The sequence below is a fragment of the Ctenopharyngodon idella genome, chromosome 24, assembly GCF_019924925.1.
Source record: "Ctenopharyngodon idella isolate HZGC_01 chromosome 24, HZGC01, whole genome shotgun sequence".
Lineage (NCBI taxonomy): Eukaryota > Metazoa > Chordata > Actinopteri > Cypriniformes > Xenocyprididae > Ctenopharyngodon > Ctenopharyngodon idella.
In genome coordinates this window covers 24,843,723-24,869,522 of record NC_067243.1, presented here as the reverse complement: position 1 = coordinate 24,869,522, position 25,800 = coordinate 24,843,723, and the positions used below count along the sequence as shown (strand labels likewise).

General features: G+C 38.8%; 1 protein-coding gene across 2 annotated transcripts in view; it reads left to right on the top strand.

Annotated features, from left to right (window-relative positions):
- ano5a (anoctamin 5a) overlaps positions 1-22,653 on the top strand; it is a 50,519-nt gene extending 27,866 nt beyond the window's left edge. For both annotated transcript variants that reach the window (XM_051884039.1, XM_051884040.1), the window contains 10 exons: positions 2,570-2,721; positions 4,643-4,717; positions 7,188-7,416; positions 7,764-7,942; positions 8,163-8,260; positions 8,497-8,627; positions 16,171-16,376; positions 17,774-17,976; positions 18,073-18,178; positions 20,431-22,653. In XM_051884039.1, coding sequence (XP_051739999.1) covers positions 2,570-2,721; positions 4,643-4,717; positions 7,188-7,416; positions 7,764-7,942; positions 8,163-8,260; positions 8,497-8,627; positions 16,171-16,376; positions 17,774-17,976; positions 18,073-18,178; positions 20,431-20,667 — 1,616 coding nt within the window. In that variant the 3' untranslated portion in view covers positions 20,668-22,653. The remainder of the gene's footprint in view (positions 1-2,569; positions 2,722-4,642; positions 4,718-7,187; positions 7,417-7,763; positions 7,943-8,162; positions 8,261-8,496; positions 8,628-16,170; positions 16,377-17,773; positions 17,977-18,072; positions 18,179-20,430) is intronic.
- Positions 22,654-25,800: the final 3,147 nt, after the last annotated feature.

The window sequence follows — 25,800 nt, the reverse complement described above, 5'->3', positions numbered from 1 at the left end:
ATGGCACATACCCTGACTAAGGTTTATAAACAGGGTTGTCATGATTCCTTGATTAAATTCAAGTTCTCGATTTAAAAAAAAAAAAAAAACCTGGCAAAATACAGAAAGTGGCGCATTCCAAGGACGAGAATCAATGAACCGCATTATTAGGCTGTTTCATAAGGCTGCACAATATTTTTAAATCAAAGCATATTGCTATTGTGAAATCACAAAGTCTGCGATTCAATTAAACTGTTAGCGGTACCTTTTAAAAGAGACACTTTATACATACGTGCAGGTTACGAGTTTCTTCCAGCGTCTTAGAGCGGCACCGTTCACAGTAAATGCTGCTCCACGTGAACTCAGTCTCTGCTTATGCTGTTTTTTTGGGTTTCCAAAAACATGCATTTGGGAATGCAAAAGTCTGGCGCACTTTGTGTTTCATAGCGAAGTATTGTGCTGTTATCATTTACATGCGTGGAGCGCGTCTCAAACTCCATCTCTGGAAATGCTGTGAGTTTGAGATAACATTCATATGGGAACGCAACGTGCGCCATTTCACCAGATTTGTAGCGTAAATCGTTTATAAATCTACGCCAACACAGGAGAATATCAATATGTTTCTAAATATGCAAATTGTTGTTCATCGCAAATTCAAAACAAGTTTAAACCCTTGCTGTAGCATTTCTATCTGAAAGGGAACCCCCTGGTGTTAAGACTTGTATGGCTTAATATAATGTAAATGATGTCTCTTACTGAAATATGTAGTAGAAAACCCATGAAAGATTTACGTTATTTAAAAAATCCATGACATATTTGGACCGATTTGGACAATGGGCGGCGCCATTTTGTTTAGGTGCACAGTGCGTTTTATGTCGATGACGTCAAATGGTTGCACTCACTGAGCTACTGACACTTGCTATTTTTACCGCAACACAACTCGGAATATAATATACGATGCCACATTGTGCAGCTTTTGGTTGTAATGTTCAGTTGATGAGCCACAAGAGAAGCGATGTTTTACTGCTTTACTAGCGATAAGAGGAGAAAAGAATGGGAAGTTGTGCAGAATGTGGACGAATAAAACTTCCTAACTGCGTCTTTGATCTCTTCACTTTAGCCCTGATGACTTTATTACTTTTTCATCTGTATGTTTTGGTGCAGCGGTAATCTAGTAACGCATACAGGTCTTAATATCCGCGGGGTTCCTTTTAAAACCCGATCAGCCTTTTCAATTTGAGCCAGAGCGCAAAATTAGTGAGGATGAAAACATCGAAGCTGTGTTGTACTGTTGTATGATTGACGTGTTAAAATCGTATGATCACCTGAATGCATACACACAGTTAAACATGCTGAGAAGATGCTACTGTTTATGCGATCACAGATATCTCGTGCATCACAGCGCACGTGAACTTTGAGGCAGACTGTCTCAATCGAGATGTTATAGGCTTACCTTCGTCAGTCTCCACGACAGGCGCAGCATACACTTATATCCATCGGCAACTGTAGGCTCTTTCAGCTATGGTCTACTAAAAGCCTCAAAGGCATCATGGCTAAAGTGAAGAGAACAAAGACGCGAATCTTTAGGAAGTTTTATTCATCCACATTCTTCATAACTTCCCATTCTTTTCTCCTCTTATTGCTAGTAAAGCAGTAAAACATTGCTTCTCTTGTGGGTCATCGCCTGAAAATTACAACCAAAAGCTGCACAATGTGGCATCATATATTATATTCCAAGTTGTGTTGCGGTAAAAATATCAATAGGACAGTGCCAGTACCTCAGTGAGTGCAACCAGTTGACGTCATCGACATTGAACGCACTGTGCACCTAAACAAAATGGCGCAACCCATTGTCCAAATCGGTCTAAATATGTCATGGATTTTTTAAATATCATAAATCTTTCATGGGTTTTGTACTACATATTTCAGTAAGAGATATCATTTACGTTATATTTAGCCGTACAAGTCTTAACACCAGGGGTTCCCTTTAAAGAAGTGGCTAAATATTAATTAAGTGGACATTTGAATTAAATGTTGTTTGGCCAATATTAAACAAGGATTTGATCATGCTGTAAAGTGTAACAACACAATCACCAGGCCGTTGGCGCCCTCTGCAGGCATGTGTTATAATACGTAATGTACATAAGTTGATTATGTATATATTATGTATCACTTTATGTATTTTAACAGTGTTGAAATACACCTACTGTAGGTCTATTTTTATTACCATCTGATTACTCGATTGTCAAAATAATCAACCGATTACTCGATTACCAAAATAATTGTTAGTGACAGCCCTGTTTATAAATGTTTTACTCTAATGGTAATAGATGCTTCTTGTACTTATACTAGGAAACATTTATTAAAATATTAATGAAGTTGTCAGTTATTCATTTGTTTTCGTTACATACAGTCCACATTTACAATAAACAATTGTATTTAGCATGTTTTGACATCTGGTTGCATAAAAACCATCAATGTTTACATATTTAGTACAGTTTCAGTGCGTAATGTGCAGTTCTTCATGAATGTAGATGAACAATGTTTTACAGTACATGAGTTTTAAGGTGTGATTTTCCTGTGGTGTCAGTGACTCTGTTCCTGGAGTTCTGGAAGCGGCGTCAGGCCCGACTGGAATACGAGTGGGATCTGGTTGACTTTGAGGAAGAGCAACAACAGCTGCAGCTTAGACCCGAGTACGAGATCAAGTGCACCAGTCGACGGGTCAACCCCATTACACAAGTAAGCATATATATCTTACCTTCTGTCCCAGAGATTTTATGTGATCAAATTTTGATTATGTAGAGCAGGGTTCTTCATTACTGGTCTTGGAGAGCCACTCACCTGCAGAGTTTATTTCCAGCCGTGCTCCAGTTCAACTGGCCATCATTTTCAGGTTAACCAAAAGACTTTGTTTAGTTAATTCAGGTGTGTTGGAACTTAACTCTAAAGGAAAACGGCTCTCCAGGACCATGAATGAGGAACCCTTGTATAAAGGAATTGCTAATTATTTTAATGATTGATTCATTTAGCAGTGTGTTATGCTACTGATATTTTTTTCTTCATTCTAAAGACAATTTATTGTTTTCTCATACTGTAAATGTTTATTGCAAGATTTTCTTGAATTTCACCATGTGCCCTGAATTTAAATGTTTGTCAAACTTATATTGCAGCTGTTCTTCATTGTTTTATCTCTTCTTTCAGCAGATTTTATATTGGCTAATCATATTTTTCAACTGTACATAATGTAAACTCAGGCAAGTTAAAAAGGTTACTAGGCTAGTTAGAAAAGTTTTAACTAGACTCAGTGAGATTGGTGAGTTGTAAGGTGGCTCATAGTAGACCCATTTAGTCAGGACAGATGCCATTTAACGTGAAGTGATACTGAGACTGATGAATAGATCAGAGGCCCTATTTACACCTGGTATTAAGATGCGTTTCGGTTGATCAGATCACAAGTGGACGATGCTAAATACAGGTGTAAACGGGTTGTAAAATATTTTGAGCTTGTCCACTTCCGACCACTTCCAGAGGTAGTGGAAAACGCATTCGGCCGGATTGCTTTTGTAGTGTAGACGCTCATGTGGTCAAATGTGTTCAAACAGCCATAAAAGGCCACCTACTTTCCGCCTACTGACCTAATGCGTAAACATTATAGGAAGCGAGCTAGCCAGATGGGACTTAAACTTTGCCGGCTGAAGACCCAAGTTTGGTTTGAAGACGAAAAACGTACGAAGCACAACATTCTTTCACCATTCCTGATTTCTAACCCACGTTCAGCTGGTCTTACGGCTGTCAGAGCAGAAAGGAAAGCTGATGCTCTCCTTGTTTTTCCGTCGTCTCCAGTCACGTTCATATGTAAATTGCGCGAGCTTAGTTTGTCCGAGATCGAAAGATCTGAAAAAACCCATACATTTACCCGCCCCTAGACCCTCCCCTCGAAGAAATCAGGACAAAAGTGGTTGAAAGTGGACAAAACAGATGGATTAAAACACCAGGTGTAAACAGGAATGTGTCTTCCTCGTCTACCTATGGTCTGGTTGACCAAAACGCATCTTAATACCAGGTGTAAACAGGGCCTGAAATGCATTCGGATTCAATTAGATTTCAAACCATATGAATATGAATATGGTTTGGATTGGGTTTGTAAAAATCTACCATCTAATAATTTGTTAAATGGACAGAAAATGGGCTAAATATGAGTCTTGTCATTTCTCAAACAGAAGGTGAGTTGGAGGTGAAGGTTAGTTTATCCACCAGCCAATTGAGAAACTAGATAATGTGCGTGTTTGTTTGGCTTTGCTCGTGCTGTATAGGAACAGGAGTGGGTTCTAGACCAGACACCAGCTGATAAAACAGGCAGGTTTATCCTGTGCTGGACTACTGTTGTCTTGTGGGTAAGGCAGGCACAGGACAAAAAGAGTTTGATGTGTGTTTGAGTGTGTGTATAGCATTAGCGGCCTGCTCGCAGTGTGATCCCAGCTTTGACAGACTGTAGTCGTAGAGTTGATCTGATTCTAGAGATCTCATTAGAAACAGGAAGAGTCCTCGTAGACAGCAGTGCGGACACTGACGGCACTAGTACAGTGCTAGATTAGGGCTCCTGTCCCAGGTGTGTGGTGGTGGTTGCTCATGTTCCCTGCTTTGCTTGCTTGCTGTGTAGGAGTCGGAGCCTTATTTACCTGTAACAAGCAAGTGTGCTCGCTCAATGCTGTCTGGGGCCACCGTACTCTTCTGGGTAAGCATCAAAACAGTCTGCTACTTTTAGCAGACTAAGAATTCCATTTTTTATATTCATTTTCCTTATACAGTAAAGTACAAATTTTGTCACCTTTTTATATTAGCGCATAATGCCAGTAATGTACAAAAATACAGAGTGGGGTCCAAAAGTTGTAGACAACACTAGGCTTGCTGTGATAGTTGGTGTTACTGTTGTTACACGCCACAACACCGGTTACCTCACTTGCCCACCGTGCCCCTCACCGTCCTTTTTTTTTTATTTTTTTATAGTAATAAAAAAATCATTTAGTTCAGTTAGAACAAACACTGCAATTAAAAACTGAACGCATCTGCTCAATTCAGCATGGGCCAAACAAGAGTCGCAGCACAGATCATCTTGACTGACAAGACGATGGCGGAATATTTGGTTTCAAAGCTAAATGTACAAGCGCCTATATAAGCGAATTTGTCATACTGTTTTGTTGTTGTGTTTTTTATTAAGAATAATAATGTACCCATTATTCAAGCAATTGCTGCCCCCGAATTGTCGCTAATTCGAAAGTGAAAGTAAAATGTGCACAGACGCACGGGCATTCACAATGGTGCATGTTCACTGGCGTAAAGCGAGTGGAGCAGAGTGAGTATTTTCAGTTTGTTTCTATGGAAGTTGAGCTGCCGTAGGAATTAATTGAGAATGCTTGTGCTGCTCTGCTTTGCTCTGTGCCAGCTATTTAAAAGTGAGGTGGAGAAGCGGGAATACACCCCGCCTCCCAGGTAAGAAACCGCCACATCCCTAGACAACAATGAAAATCTGGAATTCAAAATTGAATCAAATTTGGAGATACTTTGAAACTCTGAAGTTTTAAGATTTTTAAACATCATAAATGTTATGATATAACACCATGTTCTAACCAGATGCTATGTGAAAACAATCTTTGTCATAGAGTGTGCTTATTTGTTCACAGTTTATGTTGTTGGTTCCTTTAATTTATTTTCAAAATCTGAGGTAAATTATCCATTGTCACTTTCATTATGGCTATAAAGGTCACTCAAAATGATACTCAAACTCACATTAAATTAAACATTAAATAAGGCACATAATCATTACATGATATTATCATTGTCATACCTTGTATGTTGTTGTTCCAGTCGTGACATTGTAGGAATAGAATACATACACAGCGTTGTGTATCGCTGTCATGGCCGGTTAGGACAAAAAGTCTGATTAGCATGGAAATGATACCCTTTATCGTGAGTCGTGGCATCCGTTGCATCTGGTCAGGACACTGTGATAAGCTGAACAAGAAATATGTGAGATTCTGCTGAACCAAATAAGAAATAAAACCCTTTACGCATTTTCACTAGTGGTCTCAGATTTTTGAACCCCACTGAATATATTAGCTCTGTTTCAATACCTAGTGAGCTGTCTACATACAGCAGTTTAAGGCATCATGTACAAGAATGTTATTTATTACCAAAAAGTATCTATAAAAATAGTAATAGACTTTTCTCAATATTTGCATGTGCTATGTACTTTCAATGCTTATTAGAGTATTGTCATTAGCTTAGTGACATGCTAATATCAAAAGTAGTTGAAATCAATTGTGAATCAAATCTTCTGTAAACTGTGCATAAGGAATGTATAATCTTGTGTATTAAATTATATATTGTATTATGCAGTGTTGGGGAAAGTTACTTTGAAAAGTAATACATGACAATATTGCGTTACTCTCTTAAGAAGTAACTTATCGCATTACTTTTTATGGAAAGTAATGTGTTACATTTTGTGTTACTTTTTCTTAACTGGGCTGGGCTTTGCTTGTTTGATAGTAACAAAAAAAAAAGTTTGGTTTTCAGCAAATGTAAAGGCCCTTTTCACACCAAAAGCGAAATGACACGGGAAGAAAGTTCAACACTCTTACTTCAGCAATAAAAAAAGAAACACAAAAGTAATGTTACTTTTTTCAAGTAACTAGTAAAGTATTCTGATTACATAACTTGCGTTATTTGTAATACGTTACCCCAACACTGGTATTATATTATTATATATATTGTATTTAATATCTGCCTTTGTGCACTTAAGAGGTACCACTGCCATTGGAACCAGCTGCCTATGTTGGTAGTAGACAGTAGTAGTTTTGAAACAGAGCTATTATATACAAATATTATATAGCAGATAATATCTGTGTTAGACTTAATATTGAATTTTAATAAGTCACTGGACTGTATGGACACAGAATCACACATCAGTAAGTCAGTTAAATCAGTAAATCTGATGTTTGTTGTAGAGCATTTTGCCCGAAGATGCATGTTTTTACCAGCATGTAGCATATTTACTGTTTTGGTGTGTCCTAGTTCATAGTTTCCACAGTGATCAAACTTTTTTTTAACAACATTTTTGTATGAATAATAAGTAGTAGTGTCTACTAATTGCAGTGTATGAGTTGTTTTGTGTGTGTGACGTTTACCTCTCTCACCCCAAAACCCAGATCTGTCTGATTATCGCCAGTATAATCGGTGTGATAGCGTACCGTCTGGCAGTTTTCGCGGCATTTGCCAGCATCATGAAAGACAGCCCAACCAATAAACTGGATGTGGTTGGAAGCCTTATCACACCCCAGTTTGCCACATCCGTCACTGCTTCCTGCATCAACTTTGTCATCATCATGATTCTGAACTTCCTGTATGAGCGCGTAGCCATTAAGATCACCGATATGGGTGAGTCTAAATATAGAGCTCTTTCTTAGCCTCATTATGCTGAGTAAAATTTTAAGTTATGTTGTAACTTTTTAATAAATATAATAAATAAATGTTATTTATTTTAATTTTGATTTTTTTTTTTTTTAAACTATTCTATTAATTTATTGTATTTATTTGTCATTGGCACCTTCCATTTTGTGAATGGATTGTTCTGATTTGTTCCAATCAATTCATAAAGTGTTCTAAATCATGTAATAGATAATAATAGAAACACTGTCATATATTGTACAATTATTAATATATTTCCATAATATGCAGATTTTTGTAGGTTTGCACACTGATTTTTATTCACTTGTTGTCTACAGAGGTTCCTAAAACCCATGTGGAGTATGAGAACAAGTTAACAGTGAAGATGTTCCTCTTCCAGTTTGTCAACTACTATTCCTCCTGCTTCTACGTCGCCTTTTTCAAGGGCAAATTTGTGGGTTACCCTGGCAAATATGCCTACATGTTCGGCGAATGGAGTGGGTTGAGAAATGAAGAGGTAGACCTGATATCCCACGAGAATGATTTTCCATGCCACTTTAACTTTTTAAAATGTTGTTTTGCATGTATTATTGTCTGTGGAACTCATTTAAATGAATTAAGCATAGAGTTAAAGCACAATCAAATGCATATTATTTTATAAAATTATAGTTAATGAATTATTAGTAGATTCATTTGAAGTAATCATTTATTTATGATGATCATAATTGTCTTTTCAGTGCGAGCCAGGCGGCTGTTTGATTGAGTTAACCACTCAGTTAGTGATAGTGATGGTGGGTAAACAGGTTTGGGGGAACATACAGGAAGCGCTCGTCCCGTAAGTCCCCATGACATCATAATTACACAAATAACCATCATTATCTGTTGCATGGGTATATACCTAAAGTAATACTTAATTTCATGACAGTAAATAGAGTACAATAATTTTGATTCACTTAATGTGGCCGCTGTGAGTTTCTATGCAGTTTATTATATTTATTAGTGTTAATTATTTATTTATTGATAGTGGGCGGCGTTTTATATATTTCTATATCTTTATGTTTGTGTATGTAGCTGGTTGCGTAACTGGTGGGTGAGCAGAAGTGCTCGGAATCATCCGGAGAGTCTGTACAGTCGCTGGGAGCAGGATCATGACCTCCAGAGCTTCAGTCAGCTTGGCCTCTTCTACGAGTACCTGGAGATGGGTGAGTGGATGGAGATATACTGTGTGTGTGTATATATATATATATATATACAGTGCACAGCATAAATGAGTACACCCCCTCTGAAACTTCTGAAAGTCAGCAATCACTCAATTACTTAGAAGACATGTTAGGGTTCTTTAGAGATAAGGGGCCCTATTTTAACGATCTAAGCGCGTAGTCTAAAGCGCACAGTGCAAGTGCACTTAGGGCGTGTCCACTTTTGCTAGTTTAAGGACGGGAAAAATAGTCGGTGCGCCCAGCGCATTGTCTGAAAGGGTTGTCCCTATTCTCTTAACGAGTAATGGGTGTGTTTTGGGCATAACGCCCAATAAACCAACCAGAGTCTCGTCTCACATTCCCTTTAAAAGCCACTCGCGCTATGGCGTATTCGCTATTTACAAGGCGAAATTTGCAAGCGGAAAAACTGAACGCGTCTATAGTGAGGAAACGGATCTGCTCGTGCGCAAGGTTAAAGCATGAGCAGACCATCTACGGGACAAGCCGGATTCCACCAAAGCATTTTTATCTTCATGCATACAATAATAATATTTTACATTGTAATCCTTTTATTTTTCATTTGGCATGTTTTTTGTGCTGCTGCGCTTCCCTGTGTGTGTAATAAGCAGAATGTTCGCAGGTTGTGCACCCGCATATATAGGCGCATATTACTAACGTGCTGCTTAAATAACAAAACAAATATTGCGCCATTGACTTTAGACCAGGTTTCAGTTGGTCAATGGCGCAGTCTGTTTCAGTTGCCTCAAAATAGTAACGCGCCTGAACACACCTCATTTTCAGACCAACATGCCCATGGGCGCACAAATGGGCGCAAATGCATTTGCTATTTAAACAACGTGGAGCAGGACGTGTAAATAATAACTGCGCCGGGCTGAAACTAGCAAAAATCAATTACCAAAGAAGCATGTCAAAATTATTCAGGAAAATAAAATTTTCTTATCAAGGTGATAAAATGTTGTGTAGCAAAAATGAGTGCACCCTCCTAAAAGTACTAAATAAAGCAAAGATTTTCTGGTGAAGAGAAGTAATTTCTTGACAATTAAAAGTGTTATATAGCCCACTGAATCATTTTCAGACTTAATGCTGACAACAATGGAACCACTTGGAAGAGAACTGTCAGGAGACTTATTTCCTAGCACAAAAGAGGACAGTGGTACAAGAGGATTACCAAATCATTGTTTTAAGTGTGAAAATATTGCAAAAGTAGCACAGAAATTCAAAAACAATGGACTTGTGACAAGGCCCCTGAAATAATCAGGCCTTCATTTTAAGCTTTCATTTAGTGATGAGGGATTTTTTTGCTGGACAAAGAGTAGGAGAAATACCAAGCGAGTGTCTCAGAGCCAGCAAAAGCTATGAAAAGAGTGACTGTTTATCTCACAGAGTAAGATGCAGCCTGCAGAAATGATAGTCAGTTAGCCATTTCCAAAGCCCATATTTGCAAAATATAGATTCTGGGAATCAATACTCTGGTCTCCTGAGACCAATTCAATCATTTTGGATTAACAGCATCCAAAATGTTATGGTGTTGCTAGAGGAGGAGTACAATGACAAGTGCCTGGTTCCCACAGTAAAGTTCAGTGGTAGTAAAGCTCTTATATAGGGATGTATGAGTGCTGAAGGTGTGAGGGAGTTGTGCTTTATCAATGCTGTCATGAATTCCCACACCACTGTGTAATTTAGTACAACTTGAAACAGAAGATGTTACCCTTTCCTCATTCCCTGCATTGTTGGGCATTTTTTCAACATGACAATGAGAATATGCATTCTCCCAAGGTGAAAAACATTCTGTGGACATGTATTGCACTCAATCTTAACATTCTTGAGCACCTGTGGGGGATTCTGTAAAGACGAGTTGAGCAACACTCCCCATTAAAGATCAGGGCATTTAAGCAGCTCATCATCCAGGAGTTAAACAGGACAGATGTGACAATTTGACATATATTTTTCATTTTTCATTATGTATATGTTTAATACATTTTAGTTTTGCCATCTTTCCATGAATTGTATTAGTGATCATAAAGAAAATACATCTTTTGTATTTGTTCAGAGGGGGTGTACTCATTTATGCTGTGCACTGTATATATTAGGGGTGTAACGGTACACAAACATGACAGTTCGGTATGTACCTCGGTATTGAAGTCACGGTTTGGTACAGCAGGGGGTGAAAACTAAACATAAAATTGCTTCTTCATTCTTCTTTTATATTAAACAGTGGTTTATTGAACAAATTGTGTCTCTCTTTAAATAAATTCAATTTTAATTAACATTTTTATTAAGGATAAAAATAATCTATCTCAGCTAATGCTGTAAACTATATACAGTGAGCCCTTTCTTGCACATTACTATAATATTAAAGGTTACAATTAACAACAGAGCCCAAACTAATAAATTCAGTTGCTGTTTATTTTTAGATAAAATAATCAAAACTCAAATACAAAAATTGTAAATTGCACATAAGACAGGTTTTGCATTAACTTCTAAATCTAATTATACAATTATTTTTCTACTTTTTTTTTTAAATATAATCATTTACACAGTTACTGTCATAACTTGTTTTCCTGACAAATTTATTTAAACATATTAAATAAGTAAGACATTACTAACAGGTAAAGTAAATATAATGAATATATAAGCTAACATAGTGCATATATTTAGTGAAATGCTCCCTATAGAGTTCATTTCTCTAGTGAACTAACATGCTGTGGACACTGAATGACTTACCTGAGGTAAATGTAATGCTAAGTGAGATATTATTCTCAAGCTGTTTTATTGATGCCTTTCTGCAGTTGAAACACTGGTTGAGAGATTACACGTAAACATTTCTATGCATAGATCGTCTGTTCTTCTTTTACTGCCCTTTTTACTGTTGTGGCAGTTACAAACAGCATTGCATTACCACACAGATTAGATTGGAGTGTGGATCGCCTGTGACCAACTGTATTCGTTGTCTGACTGTATGCACTGTACCATGATGTACCGTTACATGTCTAATGTATGTTTGTATGTATGTATCTGTGTGTGTATGTATATAAATATATATGTATATATATATATATATATATATATATATATATATATATATGTGTGTGTGTATATATATATATATATATATATATATATATATATAGGTCTTTTAATGGTCTTAACCATTTCAATCACAAATCACTGGTCAGGAAATTAGCTCAATTACTGTAGATAAAGTAACTTAGCATGGAATAGCCTTCCCCAACTTGCATACAGCTTTTTACAGGAAGAGGAGATAAATGAGAGATTGAAAAATGTCTCCCGGTTCGTTTGAGTTTAATGTGGGACCAAATATTCATTATAGGGTTCAAATCTGGACTTGAGACATGAGCCTGATGGACTGGTTCTCAAACCACTTCTTGGTTATCTTTGCAGTTTGGGCAGGAGCATTGTCTTACATCTGATAATTCCTCTTTAGATAACAACTTTTCATTTGTGGGAAGCAAGCCATCCCCATGCAACTTGTCTTACTGTGATTCATCACTCCACACACAACTTCCCATATTCTGCCAAAAACTTAATTCTGTCTTTAATGTTTTTCTTGAGGCAACAGTGGCTTTTTAAAGGGGACCTATTATGCAAAATTCACTTTTGCATGGCGTTTGGACATAAATGTGTGTTGGCAGTGTATGTACACAACCACCCTATAATGATAAAAATCCAACCACTCCTTTTTTTTTAATCCCCATAAATTATAAGCAGTGTCTCAGAACAAGCCGTTTTCACATGACGTCACATTAGCCACAGGCCCCGCCCACGAATGTTGACAGACACTGCCGTTTTAACATAGAACCGCCCTGAGCGAGTTCACAGCCAGTTGTACAGTCTGCCATTGCTGCACTGACGAGAATGTCTCCCAAGCGTTTGAGGTTTTCTGTAGCTGGATGGATTAATCCACATAGCACTCTCCATTTACTCCCTAAATCTGAGCTGCTGAAGACGAGGTGGATTAATTTTGTTTTCAAAGAAAATGCTCCCTCAACTCTACCGAAATTCGTTTATGTCTGCGCGAATCATTTCACACCGGACTTCTTTGTGAACGAATGTCAATACAAATGGACAATACAAAACAGAGATTGTGCTAAAATTTGTTACTCAACGATAGATCAGTAAACTGTTCGTGATCCAGCTTACAGCCTCCAGAGTGATACTGGATACGGCAGTAATGAAGGTGAGAGCACTTTATTACAGTTCATCGGAGTTGATTTACGGATATAAAATTTACCAGTTTATTAAGCACCACCCGAAAAGGCATAATGTCTTTATATATTTGTTTACTGTTAGTTATAACGAGTGTTTCTGTGTAATTCACTGTGTATGTTGATGATAATGCAAGGGAGAGAGAGAGAGAGTTTATGGATAGTATTTTAATGCACACTTGCACTGTGCTTTATTAAGCTCTCACAGAGATTTTCTAGAGTGAAAATGGACGCTTCATCTTTTGTGTGAAGTACAATAAACATCGTAAAACTCATCTGTAAAGTTTTGGCCATCATTCGGACGGGGTCCGGTACAACAGGCTTGCACTAATATGGTGGAATAAGACAATATAAGTTATAACCGTAATTGAACTAAACTATACCTGTTCTATCTCCATGCAGCATATATTCTCAGTTTCTGACATTATAGCACGTCCTGACAGACTCCTTGCACCGGAGAATGAGCTCTTGAAGCTCCGTCCTCATAGGCCGAGCGCAGCAGCTCATTTGCATTTAAAGGGCACACACTGAAACGGCGCGTTTTTGCTCACCCCTAAAAAGTGGCAATTTTAACATGCTATAAAAAATTATCTGTGGGGTATTTCGAGCTAAAACTTCACATACACACTCTGGGGACATCAGAGACTTATTTTACATCTTGTAAAATGGGGCATAATAGGTCCCCTTTAAGAGGTGCATTTGCTTATATTTTGCTAATTTCCTGACCAATAATTTGTGGATAAGACAATTAAAAGCTTAGTGTTTAGCTATTTTGGGCTTAGCCCATTTTTTTTTTTTTTTTTTTTTTTCCCAGGAATATTTAAGTATATTTAAAAAATACAAGCAATATATGACCTTAAATTATTACATAGCTCTTTAGCATACTTGATTCTGATTGCTTTTGTTCTTTCTTTGTGTGGTCTCTACAAGAACTCAAATCAATATGTCATGCCCATGTAATTACTTTTTAATTTCATACATTGCTATGTAATGAGCAGGTTTTGCACTGGGGTTGTTTTGCATTAAAAACCATCTGACTGTACAAACACTTTACGTATCTTCCTTTAAGGGCTTTTCTTAGCAAAACTCTAGTTCAGATTTTAATCTGTCACCCTAATTGAGATCCTTGTTGTTTTTGTGCCAAATAAGTAACTTTTATGTAAATCTGTTATGATCTGTTAACTATAGACCTATTGGCCATATTGAATTTCACATAGATGAAAATGAGGCTGTGAGGAATGGACTTTATAGTGACATGCACTGGTCCTAGTTTTCAAAACTCACAATTTTAAAGTTTTATGAAGTTTTTTGTCTACTGAAAGTTTTTAGGAAAGATGTTTCGTGAGAAATCCATTGAACACACTGTACTTCTGTCCCTCACAGCCTCACTTTCATTCCTGTCAAACATTAAATATGGTGCTTCCTGACTAAGGACTATCATTTAAAAAAAATATTACAAACCCGATTCCAAAAAAGTTGGGACACTGTACAAATTGTGAATAAAAAAGGAATGCAATAATTTACAAATCTCATAAACTTATATTTTATTCACAATAGAATATAGATAACATATCAAATGTTGAAAGTGAGACATTTTGAAATATCATGCCAAATACTGGCTCATTTTGGATTTCATGAGAGCTACACATTCCAAAAAAGTTGGGACAGGTAGCAATAAGAGGCCGGAAAAGTTAAATGTACATATAAGGAACAGCTGGAGGACCAATTTGCAACTTATTAGGTCAATTGGCAACATGATTGGGTATAAAAAGAGCCTCTCAGAGTGGCAGTGTCTCTCAGAAGTCAAGATGGGCAGAGGATCACCAATTCCCCCAATGCTGCGGCGAAAAATAGTGGAGCAATAACAGAAAGGAGTTTCTCAGAGAAAAATTGCAAAGAGTTTGAAGTTATCATCATCTACAGTGCATAATATCATCCAAAGATTCAGAGAATCTGGAACAATCTCTGTGCGTAAGGGTCAAGGCCGGAAAACCATACTGGATGCCCGTGATCTTCGGGCCCTTAGACGGCACTGCATTACATACAGGAATGCTACTGTAATGGAAATCACAACATGGGCTCTGGAATACTTCCAGAAAACATTGTCGGTGAACACAATCCACCGTGCCATTCGCCGTTGCCGGCTAAAACTCTATTGGTCAAAAAAGAAGCCATATATAAACATGATCCAGAAGCACAGGCGTTTTCTCTGGGCCAAGGCTCATTTAAAATGGACTGTGGCAAAGTGGAAAACTGTTCTGTGGTCAGACGAATCAAAATTTGAAGTTCTTTTTGGAAAACTGGGACGCCATGTCATCCGGACTAAAGAGGACAAGGACAACCCAAGTTGTTATCAGCGCTCAGTTCAGAAGCCTGCATCTCTGATGGTATGGGGTTGCATGAGTGCGTGTGGCATGGGCAGCTTACACATCTGGAAAGGCACCATCAATGCTGAAAGGTATATCCAAGTTTTAGAACAACATATGCTCCCATCCAGACGTCGTCTCTTTCAGGGAAGACCTTGCATTTTCCAACATGACAATGCAAGACCACATACTGCATCAATTGCAACATCATGGCTGCGTAGAAGAAGGATCCGGGTACTGAAATGGCCAGCCTGCAGTCCAGATCTTTCACCCATAGAAAACATTTGGCGCATCATAAAGAGGAAGATGCGACAAAGAAGACCTAAGACAGTTGAGCAACTAGAAGCCTGTATTAGACAAGAATGGGACAACATTCCTATTCCTAAACTTGAGCAACTTGTCTCCTCAGTCCCCAGACGTTTGCAGACTGTTATAAAAAGAAGAAGAGGGGATGCCACACAGTGGTAAACATGGCCTTGTCCCAACTTTTGAGATGTGTTGATGCCATGAAATTTAAAATCAACTTATTTTTCCCTTAAAATGATACATTTTGTCAGTTTAAACATTTGATATGTCATCTATGTTGTATTCTGAATAAAATATTGAAATTTGAAACTTCCACATCATTGCATTCCTTTTTTATTCACAATTTGTACAGTGTCCCGACTTTTTTGGAATCGGGTTTGTAGTTTTGCAATTCTTTTAGTGTAGCTAATTGCTTTATAAAAGTGTATTTTTAATGAAGCTTAACTAAATTTAATTATGAATTGCTTGTAACTTGACTAGAGTTTCAAAGTAGCTTCACTAACACTGATTTACTTGCAACTTCTATATGAACAAGCTTTCAACCTGCAATGACTCAGTTTTACAGACAGATGGCGCTGTAGCTTATCTTTGTGTGGCGTAGCACATCATCTCATCTTTGTTTTGCAGTTGTTCAGTTTGGCTTCATCACCCTGTTTGTGGCCTCTTTCCCGCTGGCTCCTCTGCTGGCTCTGATGAATAATATCTTGGAAGTGCGAGTGGATGCCTGGAAATTCACTACCCAGTTCCGCAGACCCGTGGCAGCAAAAGCGCACAGCATTGGTGCATGGGAGGAGATCCTTAACATGATCGCCGTTTTCTCAGTGGTCACCAATGTGAGTCTGTACCAGATTCTGGTTCCGATTTCACTTAACACCTGAAGAAAACAGTTAAACATGCACTCAAAAAAATTATACATTGGATTTACTTAACTATTTTATGTCAGCAGTTTCCACGTAACTGGGTTATGTTGCGTTTAATTACATTGTTTATTTCAGTAAACTTAAGTTTATTACATGAGGTGATTTCAATGCCATTTAGTTGAATCAGGTTAACATTTTTAATTTTGTCCAAAACTATTAAGTTCACTTATCCTAATATTAATATCAAACAAAAATTTAAAACAAGTTATCCAGTTAAATTGAACAGTTTTTACAACCTTTACGAATGTTGTCTAACAAGAAAACCTTTTACAAAATCTTTACTCTGTAAAGACTCTCATTGTTAGATGTTATCCAGAAGACGGTTGTGCTACATCTATGGCATGCCTAAAGTAGTTGTTTTTTTATTATTAAAACGTTAATTGTTGTTAGCAGATCCTCACCCCAAGCACATGCTCTATACTTCACCACAATGGTAAACACTAACATACCAGAAACTGTTTTAAATATAAACATAAAAGAACATTAAACGTTAACAAGTCTCCCGATTGTTTCATCTTGATGAAAAAAAACACATTTTATTTCAACATTTACTCTCCCTACTCAGCCCTGTGCAAAGCATGATGGGAAGGGGAAATCCTGTTCCTAGTTTCTATAATGCTTTTTTAACACAACTAAAATCATTTATGTACTCTCAACTCAAATGGATTAAGTCAAATGGTTGAAAAGAATCAACCATCAAACCAAAATGTGTTTGAATGAGAAACTTAATACAATAGTGTTAAATGAAAATGATTTTTTTTTTTAAATAAAACTAAACAGTTTATTTAAAGTTGAGTGTGAGGAAAATAAGTCAGGAACGGTTTTAACTACTGTGGACTTGTTTGAAGTATTTAAGCTCATGAGTCTTTTGGTCTGATTCATTTAAAAGAATCAGCTAATAAGAATCATTGGTACACATGAAAGCTTGTTTCCGTGCAATAAGCTGTGAAAAACAACTTAGTGTGGTGCTTGCTATGTCTGCCACAGAGCTGAAGCGCACGCACAGAAAGCCGCCTCTCTCAGCATGCAATCGCGAATTCAGTTCTCTTTCACATCTTATTGCGCTTGAATGGTCTAATACACACACAATTATGCCAAAATACCCATCGTGTGGAGTATTCATGTAAACACAGTTGGTTATGTCCCAAGTGAAAGTAAACAGTTGCGTGTAAACTGGATGTGTATCAGTATAATGGATCCGTGCATTTGCTCTTAAAGTGACAGCAGCCTAATAATCTTCTCTGTGTCGTTAATGTTAATCAAACAACAAAAGACAGTGTAAGACCTAATGTCATTCATTTGTTTGTCAGGCTTTCATTGTCTCATTCACTTCGGACATGATCCCTCGGCTGGTGTATCTGTATGTGTATCACCCGGGTACTGAGATGACTATGGATGGATACATCAGCAACAGCCTTTCAATCTTTAACATCTCTGAGATTCCAATTGAAAACCGTCCAGAGGATGGCGAGAACCCAGATTGGTTTGACAGCTCCAACATCACCACCTGCAGGTACTGTTGTGTATGTTTGTACTGTGTCTTTCTATAGATAGATTTATGGTAACACTGACAAATGTGTAACTAACATGAAGTCTGTTGATACTCTAGGTACCGTGACTACCGCCACCCTCCAGGACACGAGAAACAGTACAATCATACCATGCAGTTCTGGCACATTCTAGCTGCCAAACTGGCATTTATCATCATTATGGAGGTATGGGCTCTTTAAATTCTTTTCATTCCCTTCTGAAAAAGAAGTACACTTTAGCATACTTTGAATTTTATGTAAAATAATATACTTTAAAAGAGAGTATTTAATTGCAAACTGAATGTAATGTTTTTGGACACTTGTTTACATGTTATTTGCAATTGAATTAAAATGTATTATAGTTTAAATTTAAAATAAATGCAATTAGTTGAACTTTAGAGTGCTCTTTTGACCCTTTTAAGTAGGACGCAAGTACATCTTTATTTGTAATTTCATAATTTCTTGTATTCAGGGCTTGAAATTAACGGCCACCAAATGCGGGTGTATTTCAGCAGTGGCGTGTAACAGTCACAACAGGGTTGAATTTTATATATAATATATACATTTTTCAGTTGTAGTCTTTTAAAAAGGCATCTGAAATAATAAACTAAGTGCAATGTAGTGTTGTCAAAAATATAGATTTTTCTAAAAAATTTTAAAAAGGTGCCAATTACTCATTTTCTGCAGAATGAATATATATATATATATATATATATATATATATATGTATATATATATATATATATATATATATATGTATATATATCTCTCTCTCTCTATATATATATATATATATATATATATATACACACACGATACCAGCTGCTCTTTCTCTCTCACCTCTCCGACAGCGAGTTGACAAACAAACCCGCCTCCCCTCACTCACTCGTTTCATTTGCTCTGGATGAATATTGTTGGCTTGAATTTCAGCATGGGATTGCACGTATTGCGCGTAATTTAACTTCCGGCAGATTTTGTGCTCACACCCAAAGTGCGCTCACATAAAGCTGCCTCTCAGTACTAAACTGAGTTTTTTTTATTGCGCTTAAACAGTCAAATACACACAAAATAATGTCAAAATGCCGGTCTTGGCAAGTATTCACGTAAACACAGTCAGTTATGTTTTAAGTGAACGTAAACAGTTGAGAAAGAAAATGCATGTGTAACAGTATAATGGATCCGTGCGTCAGGTCTTAAAGTGACAGCAGCCTAATATACCTGCTGCCAAATTATGAGATAATATAATATGGTAAGTAATAACTAAGTAAAAATTTGTTTTATTACAAAGTAAACTTTTTTAAAAGTCATGAAATTATCTACAAGTACAGATTTGAAGTACACTATAAGTGCACAATCAGTACAATTGAACACTGGCGCACTTGTTTTGCTTGTTACGTCTACATATATATGTAGACCAACAATTTAAAGGTGCCCTAGAATCAAAAATTGAATTTACCTCGGCATAGTTGAATAACAAGAGTTCAGTACATGGAAATGACATACAGTGAGTCTCAGACACCATTGTTTCCTCCTTCTTATGTAAATCTCATTTGTTTAAAAGACCTCCGAAGAACAGGCGAATCTCAACATAACACCGACTGTTACGTAACAGTCGGGATCATTAATATGTACGCCCCCAATATTTGCATATGCCAGCTCATGTTCAAGGCATTAGACAAGGGCAGCCAGTATTAACGTCTGGATCTGCGCACAGCTGAATCATCAGACTAGGTAAGCAAGCAAGGACAATTGCGAAAAATTCATGTATTCACGGAGACAAGACTGTCGTTATTTTCATTTTTTAAACACTTGCAGTCTGTATCATTCATAAACGCAACTTCATTCTTTACAAATCTCTCCAACAGTGTGTAAAGTTAGCTTTAGCCACGGAGCACCATCAAACTCATTCAGAATCAAATGTAAACATTTAAATAAACACTGTACTTACGGGATTAGACATGCTGCATGACGAACACTTTGTAAAGATCCATTTTGAGGGTTATATTAGCTGTGTGAACTTTGTTTTTGCTGTTTAAGGCAAGCGCGAGCTCTGGGGGTGGGGAGCATAAGAATTTAAAGGGGCCGCAGCCTGAATCGGCGCATATTTAATGATGCCCCAAAATAGGCAGTTAAAAAAATGAATAAAAAAAATGTATGGGGTATTTTGAGCTGAAACTTCACAGACACATTCAGGGGACACCTGAGACCTATATTACATCTTTTGAAAACACGTTCTACGGCACCTTTAAAAAAATAAACATTGTTGGTGGAATATAAGAATGTGTTCTGTGTGAATGGTCATAACGCGCTCTTGCTCATGTGATATTGCTTTATTAATTCTGTTAATTTATCAGTTTATCTTACTTTGATTGACTTTTATAATATATTTATGTCATCAATACTATTTTTTCTGTAATAATAATGCTCTTCTCTCCCAGCATGTGGTGTTTGTGGTGAAGTTCTTTGTGGCGTGGTTGATCCCCGACGTGCCATCAGAAGTGAAAGCTCGTGTAAAGCGTGAGCGCTACCTCATCCAGGAGTACCTGCACGACTATGAGCTGGAAAAGCTCAAAGTCCAGCTTAGCCAGAACGGCCAGAACATTGACCAGTGCACATGTCCGACCACAGCCTCCTCGCCTATGAACGTCGAGGTGGTATCAGACTGTCTGACCTAACACAGGCCTATCTGACCCCACAAGCACCTGAAAGCCAGTGAGAGAGGCTTACACTAAGCCCATGTGACAAACCAGTCCTCTCTCTTTCAACACAAAGTCATACGCCACTAGTTCCTAATATCTCATGTTTTTTGTGTTGGATAATCTTTTCACACCACATTCATTGTTTGGGGTATTCCTTGATAAATCACTCCCATATTATGTCTCCCTCATTGTCAGCCATATGATGCCAACATAAAGGAAGCATCCAATAGATCTGAGTTTGTATGATAGAATAAGAGATTCAAAGTAAAAATCTATTTATGTGCAGTAGACATATCTAAAGCCACATGAGTTCAGCTGTAACTCATTTTCTGTCTATGCAGAATGACACTTGCACTTGTCAAGAACAATCAAGTCTTCTTTCTCCTTCCACGTCCTTGTTCTCTGTTGATGTTGCCAATGTCTTCTATAAGACACTACAAACATACAGTACAGGCTGTTTATGTTCTTTAAGAAACACTGTGTGAAAATCAGGCAGCTGAAGCGTCAGTCAAAAATGTCATAGTTAGAAATGTAAACCAGACATTTTCTTGACAGGTTTGTGTGTCTCACTCTGAATTACAACAAGAATGTCTCCTTCACACAGCGTCGGAACACAAGTACTCAGCGACAATTAAGATGTTATTGTTTAGAATGCCTTTAAGCTACCAAAGATAAAATGCCTTAAAATCATAGTCATATGCATGGATATTAAAAATGAGACTTTAATATCAAACACTTCTATTTACTTTATGTTCAGAATTCATGTAAAAAGAAATTCATAATATCTAAAAAGGGTTTTCAGGAAAATTGTAATTTTATGTAAGTTGTTTCTTATTATGTACTAGTGTTTTTGTTTTTTTTAGTAAATTTAGTGTATTTTCTTTTATGATTAAAATTTAAGACAAAAACTGGCACTCAAATTATTTAGCAGTATTATTTCATAGATTGCAGCAGAGCCAATACTCATATATATATGCACACTACACAGTGCTGTTTGGGTGATGGTGTTTAATTTTCACTCACGCTATTTATAAAGCAGTTGTCACTCTGTTCATATAAGATAATCTGCACTTTAAAGCTATACGGTGATGCGCAGGAAATCTTCTCAAAGCCAAAGTTGCTCCTGTGATTTAAATGGCCATGTTAAAAAGCTAATATCTTTTTAATGTGCCTTTGTTTGTCCAAATATAAAATCCATGCTGAGTGATTGTTTGTACTTCCTTTCCAATTAATTTACTGTTTTGTCGAGGTCGGAGAAGGACAGTCACTTTGATTTTATGTTTTGCACAAAGCACTTATTGAGAAGTAATTAATCTCAGTGTTATGGAGCAATATGTGTGGACAAAGAAACCTTGTGAATCTCCATAATTATGAAATGATCATTTGGCGTTGGACTAAAAGCTTCAGAAACTTCAAATCAAATGGTTGTAATGAGGACCATAAAGAGTTGATAATTTGACATGTATATATGCTAATGATGATGGAAAGTCATAGCATGTGCATTTTGCTGTTATTTGTGACTTGAATATTTAAGTTGGAAATTATGATATTTTTGTTGAAAGTCTATGGTTCTGTTATGAAGAATTTGATCATTGTTTTATCATTTGAAGAACTGTTATTCATGCCGTTTGAATATTTCACTGTTGATTTATGTAACTAACTATGTGCAAGCTGTGCTACAAGATGAAAAGCCATTTATCATAAAACATCACCTGGACTTTTTAGAGTTTCAGCTAGATGTTGAAGTTCTAGAGTGGTTCTGGGTGATCAAAATGATCAACATTTATGCCTTAACCTTTATCTGTTTTTCTTGATGATTACTGTTTTAAGTTGATTTTATGCATGTTATTTTGGAGGTGGATATGAATCTGAGTGTTTTTCTCTACTGCTAATGTACCAGAAATGTACTCAATTTTTCATACTTTAAGCAATCCAAATAAAATATTGAATCCACAAATTCAATAGTCTTCAACTGTTGTACACATTGCTTTGACATCTCATGTCACAAATTTTTGGGTTTTGAGAGAGTGTAAGTTTCAGCACCAGCTAAATTAAATTTCAAATATCCAGTTCAGTAGGATAAAGTTTGCTCCATAAAGCCCAGCAGTAAGACTGATGGGTCACCACTGCAGAGTTTAGTACAAACAGTACTGTACTACTGTGATTTGTGACACACACACACACTTACATGGCAGTCATATGCAGTGCTGTGAAAAAGTATCCGTGCCCTTCATGATCTTTTTTTTCATATGTCACACTTAAATGATTCAGATCAAACAAATTTTTAATACACCAAGATAACCAGAGTAAATACAAAATGCAGTTGAAAAAAAGCTGTCCAAACCTACCTGGTCCCTTGTGAAAAAGTAATTACTCCCTAAACCTAATGACTAGTTGTGCCACTAATTTCACTACCCACACCCAGGCCTGATTACTGTTAGACCTGTTGAATTATCAATGGAGAAAACTTAGAACAGTGGTAAACCTTCCCAGGAGTGGCCAGCCTACCAAAATTACTCCAAGAGCACAACGACATCTCATCCAGGAGAAATACACGGGGGATCACCCAAAGGGGAATCACAATGCATGGGCACCTTGTCTAGCACAGAGGCTGACCTTCTGGGCATACACACAAGTGCTAGACCTAGCATCTGACATCTCCACTGCGTTTGACTGCTGAGGGTGCTGGAGGAGCTCCATGCAGGGTTCACCTGTGGAGCAGATAAGCGCTCATATCCCATCCTAGGAGGGGAATGGCGCTGCAAGCGAGACACCGAGCAGGTTGCGACCGAAGCTTACTGGCTATTTGTGTTGAGTACACAGGAGTACACAGGCTCTACACGGAGACTGTAAAACCTCACAAATGTGTTAGGTGTCGCCCAGCCCGCAGCCCTATAAATGTCTGTCAGCAAGGCGCCGTGCACAAACATCTAGGAGGAGGCAACACTCTAAATGGAGTAAGTTCTCACCTTATGGCTGGTCTTGAGTTTGCTATGCTAAGACTATGGCATCAACAATCAAGTAGGCCAACCTCTGCTTGGAGACAGCCTTTACCTTTTGCTGGCCTCCGTAACAGACAAAGAGCTGGTCTGAGGTCCTGAAGCTCTGCGTGCGGTCCACATACAAGCGCAAAGTGCGAACGGGACAGAGCAGAGCAAAGGCTGGGTCTGCCTCCTCCAAGGGCAGCGCTTGCACCACCTGGTCCCTGAAAGGAGTAGTGGGAAACTTGGGCACATATCAGCCCTTCAGGAACCTTATGATCAGGTTGTACTTCCCTACAGACTTACCGTCTACTGCATTGTGATGTGCGCCGATAGCGGCAAAGTACACTTTCAGGGTGGAGAGAGACAGCCTTTGTTCGAACTCTTCTTGCAGGAGGGAGAGCACAGTTTAAAGCATAGGCATGCTTTGTAGAAAGTGCTCTCGCTGTAGTGATAGTGTCTACCACAGCTGGAGGTAGATCACTTTAAGTCCTCCACGTCCCATCCAGAGATCACACATGGAGGTTCAAGAGGTCTGGACGCGGATGCCATTGGGTGCCCCGTCTCTGAGAAAGCAGGTCCTTCCTCAGAAGAATCCGCCAGGGAGGGGCTGTCGCAAGGATCATCAGTTCTGAAAACCAGTTATGGCGCAACTAGCAGGAGCTGCTCCTCGTCCTCCCTGACCTTGCACAGTGTCTGTGCGAGCAGGCTCACTGGGGGAAATGCATACTTGCATAGACCCCGAGGCCAGCTGTGTGCCAGTGCATCCGTGCTGAGGGTCCCCTCGGTCAGGGATTAAAACAACTGGCAGTGGGACATGTCCAGAGAGGCAAACAGGTCTACCTGTGCGGCTCCAAAGTGTCTCCAGATCAGCTGGACCACCTGGGGATGGAGTCTCCATTGTCCCGGGAGTGTGGGCTGTCATGAAAGCTCATGGCAAGCCGTACTGCTAGCAACTCAATTGCAATTGATGTGCCACTGCAGTTGAGGTCCTGCCCAGGAGCCCAAGGCTGCATGCCCGTTGCACATGGCACCCAAGCCAGTGGTAGAGGCTGTTGAGACAACAACATGCCTGGACACTCATTCTAGGGAAACTCCCACCCATAGAAAAGCCAGGTCTGACCACAGACTGAAGGTTTGGCGACAGGCCGTGGTGATTGTCACCCGGTGCGTGCCGCTTTGTCATGCCCATCTCAGGACTCGGTCATGTAGCAAGTGCTGAAGCGGTCTCATATGAAGCAACCCGAGTGGTGTGACTGCGGCTGCGGATGCTATATGCCCCAGGAGCCTCTGAAACAGCAGGGGGTGTGTGAGAAGGCATAGCATCCTCGAACCGCACCTTACTGCCTGCTGGCGACAGAAAACGGGGATGAGAGTAGCAAGGCACAGCGTCACACACTGTCATCCATGCCCTCTTGGGATCTAGAGATAGAGGAAACTGCTCTTTTACTGAAAATTTGGGTATCACATAAATTGGTGTGGTGCAGTCATCATCTCCCAAAGAGCTGTTTCATCTATCTCTGGGTCGCCTGTGTCAGGGACGCCACTTTGCCTGACACTTAGAGGGCCTGGCAGGAGCTGGGACAGGCTGCAATGACTTCCTGTGGCCGGCTCCACACTGCGGCCTAGGTGGAGGCTGCTGGTGTGGCCGTGCGGGAGAGGAGGTGGAAGCTGCAGGGGGGTGCCTTTGGCAATGAGCAGACAGGGTGCTGCAGCCGGCGACGGGGTGGATGCAGCAGCAGGCCACTAGGGCAGGATGTGCTTAATCACCTTCACCTGCTTTTGGGCCGCCGACAACTGCTGGCCAAAGTTCTTGACTGCGTCACCGAAGAGGCCGACCTGGGAGATGGGGAGTCAAGAAAACGAAAAACACGTCTCCCAGGTTTAGCCAGAGGTGGCGTTCCTGGATCACAAGTGTGGACATCGTCTGCCTAAGGGATCACGCAGTGACTTTTATCGCATGTAGGGCGAGGTCTGTTGCTGTGCACAGTTCTTGCATCAACCCTGGGTCAGAACTGTCCTCGTGCAGCTCTTTGAGTGCCTTGGCCTGACAGACTTACAGGAGTGCCATGATGTGCAAGGCGGAAGTGTCCTGTCCAGTGGCTCTGTAAGCCTTGGCTGTAAGCAC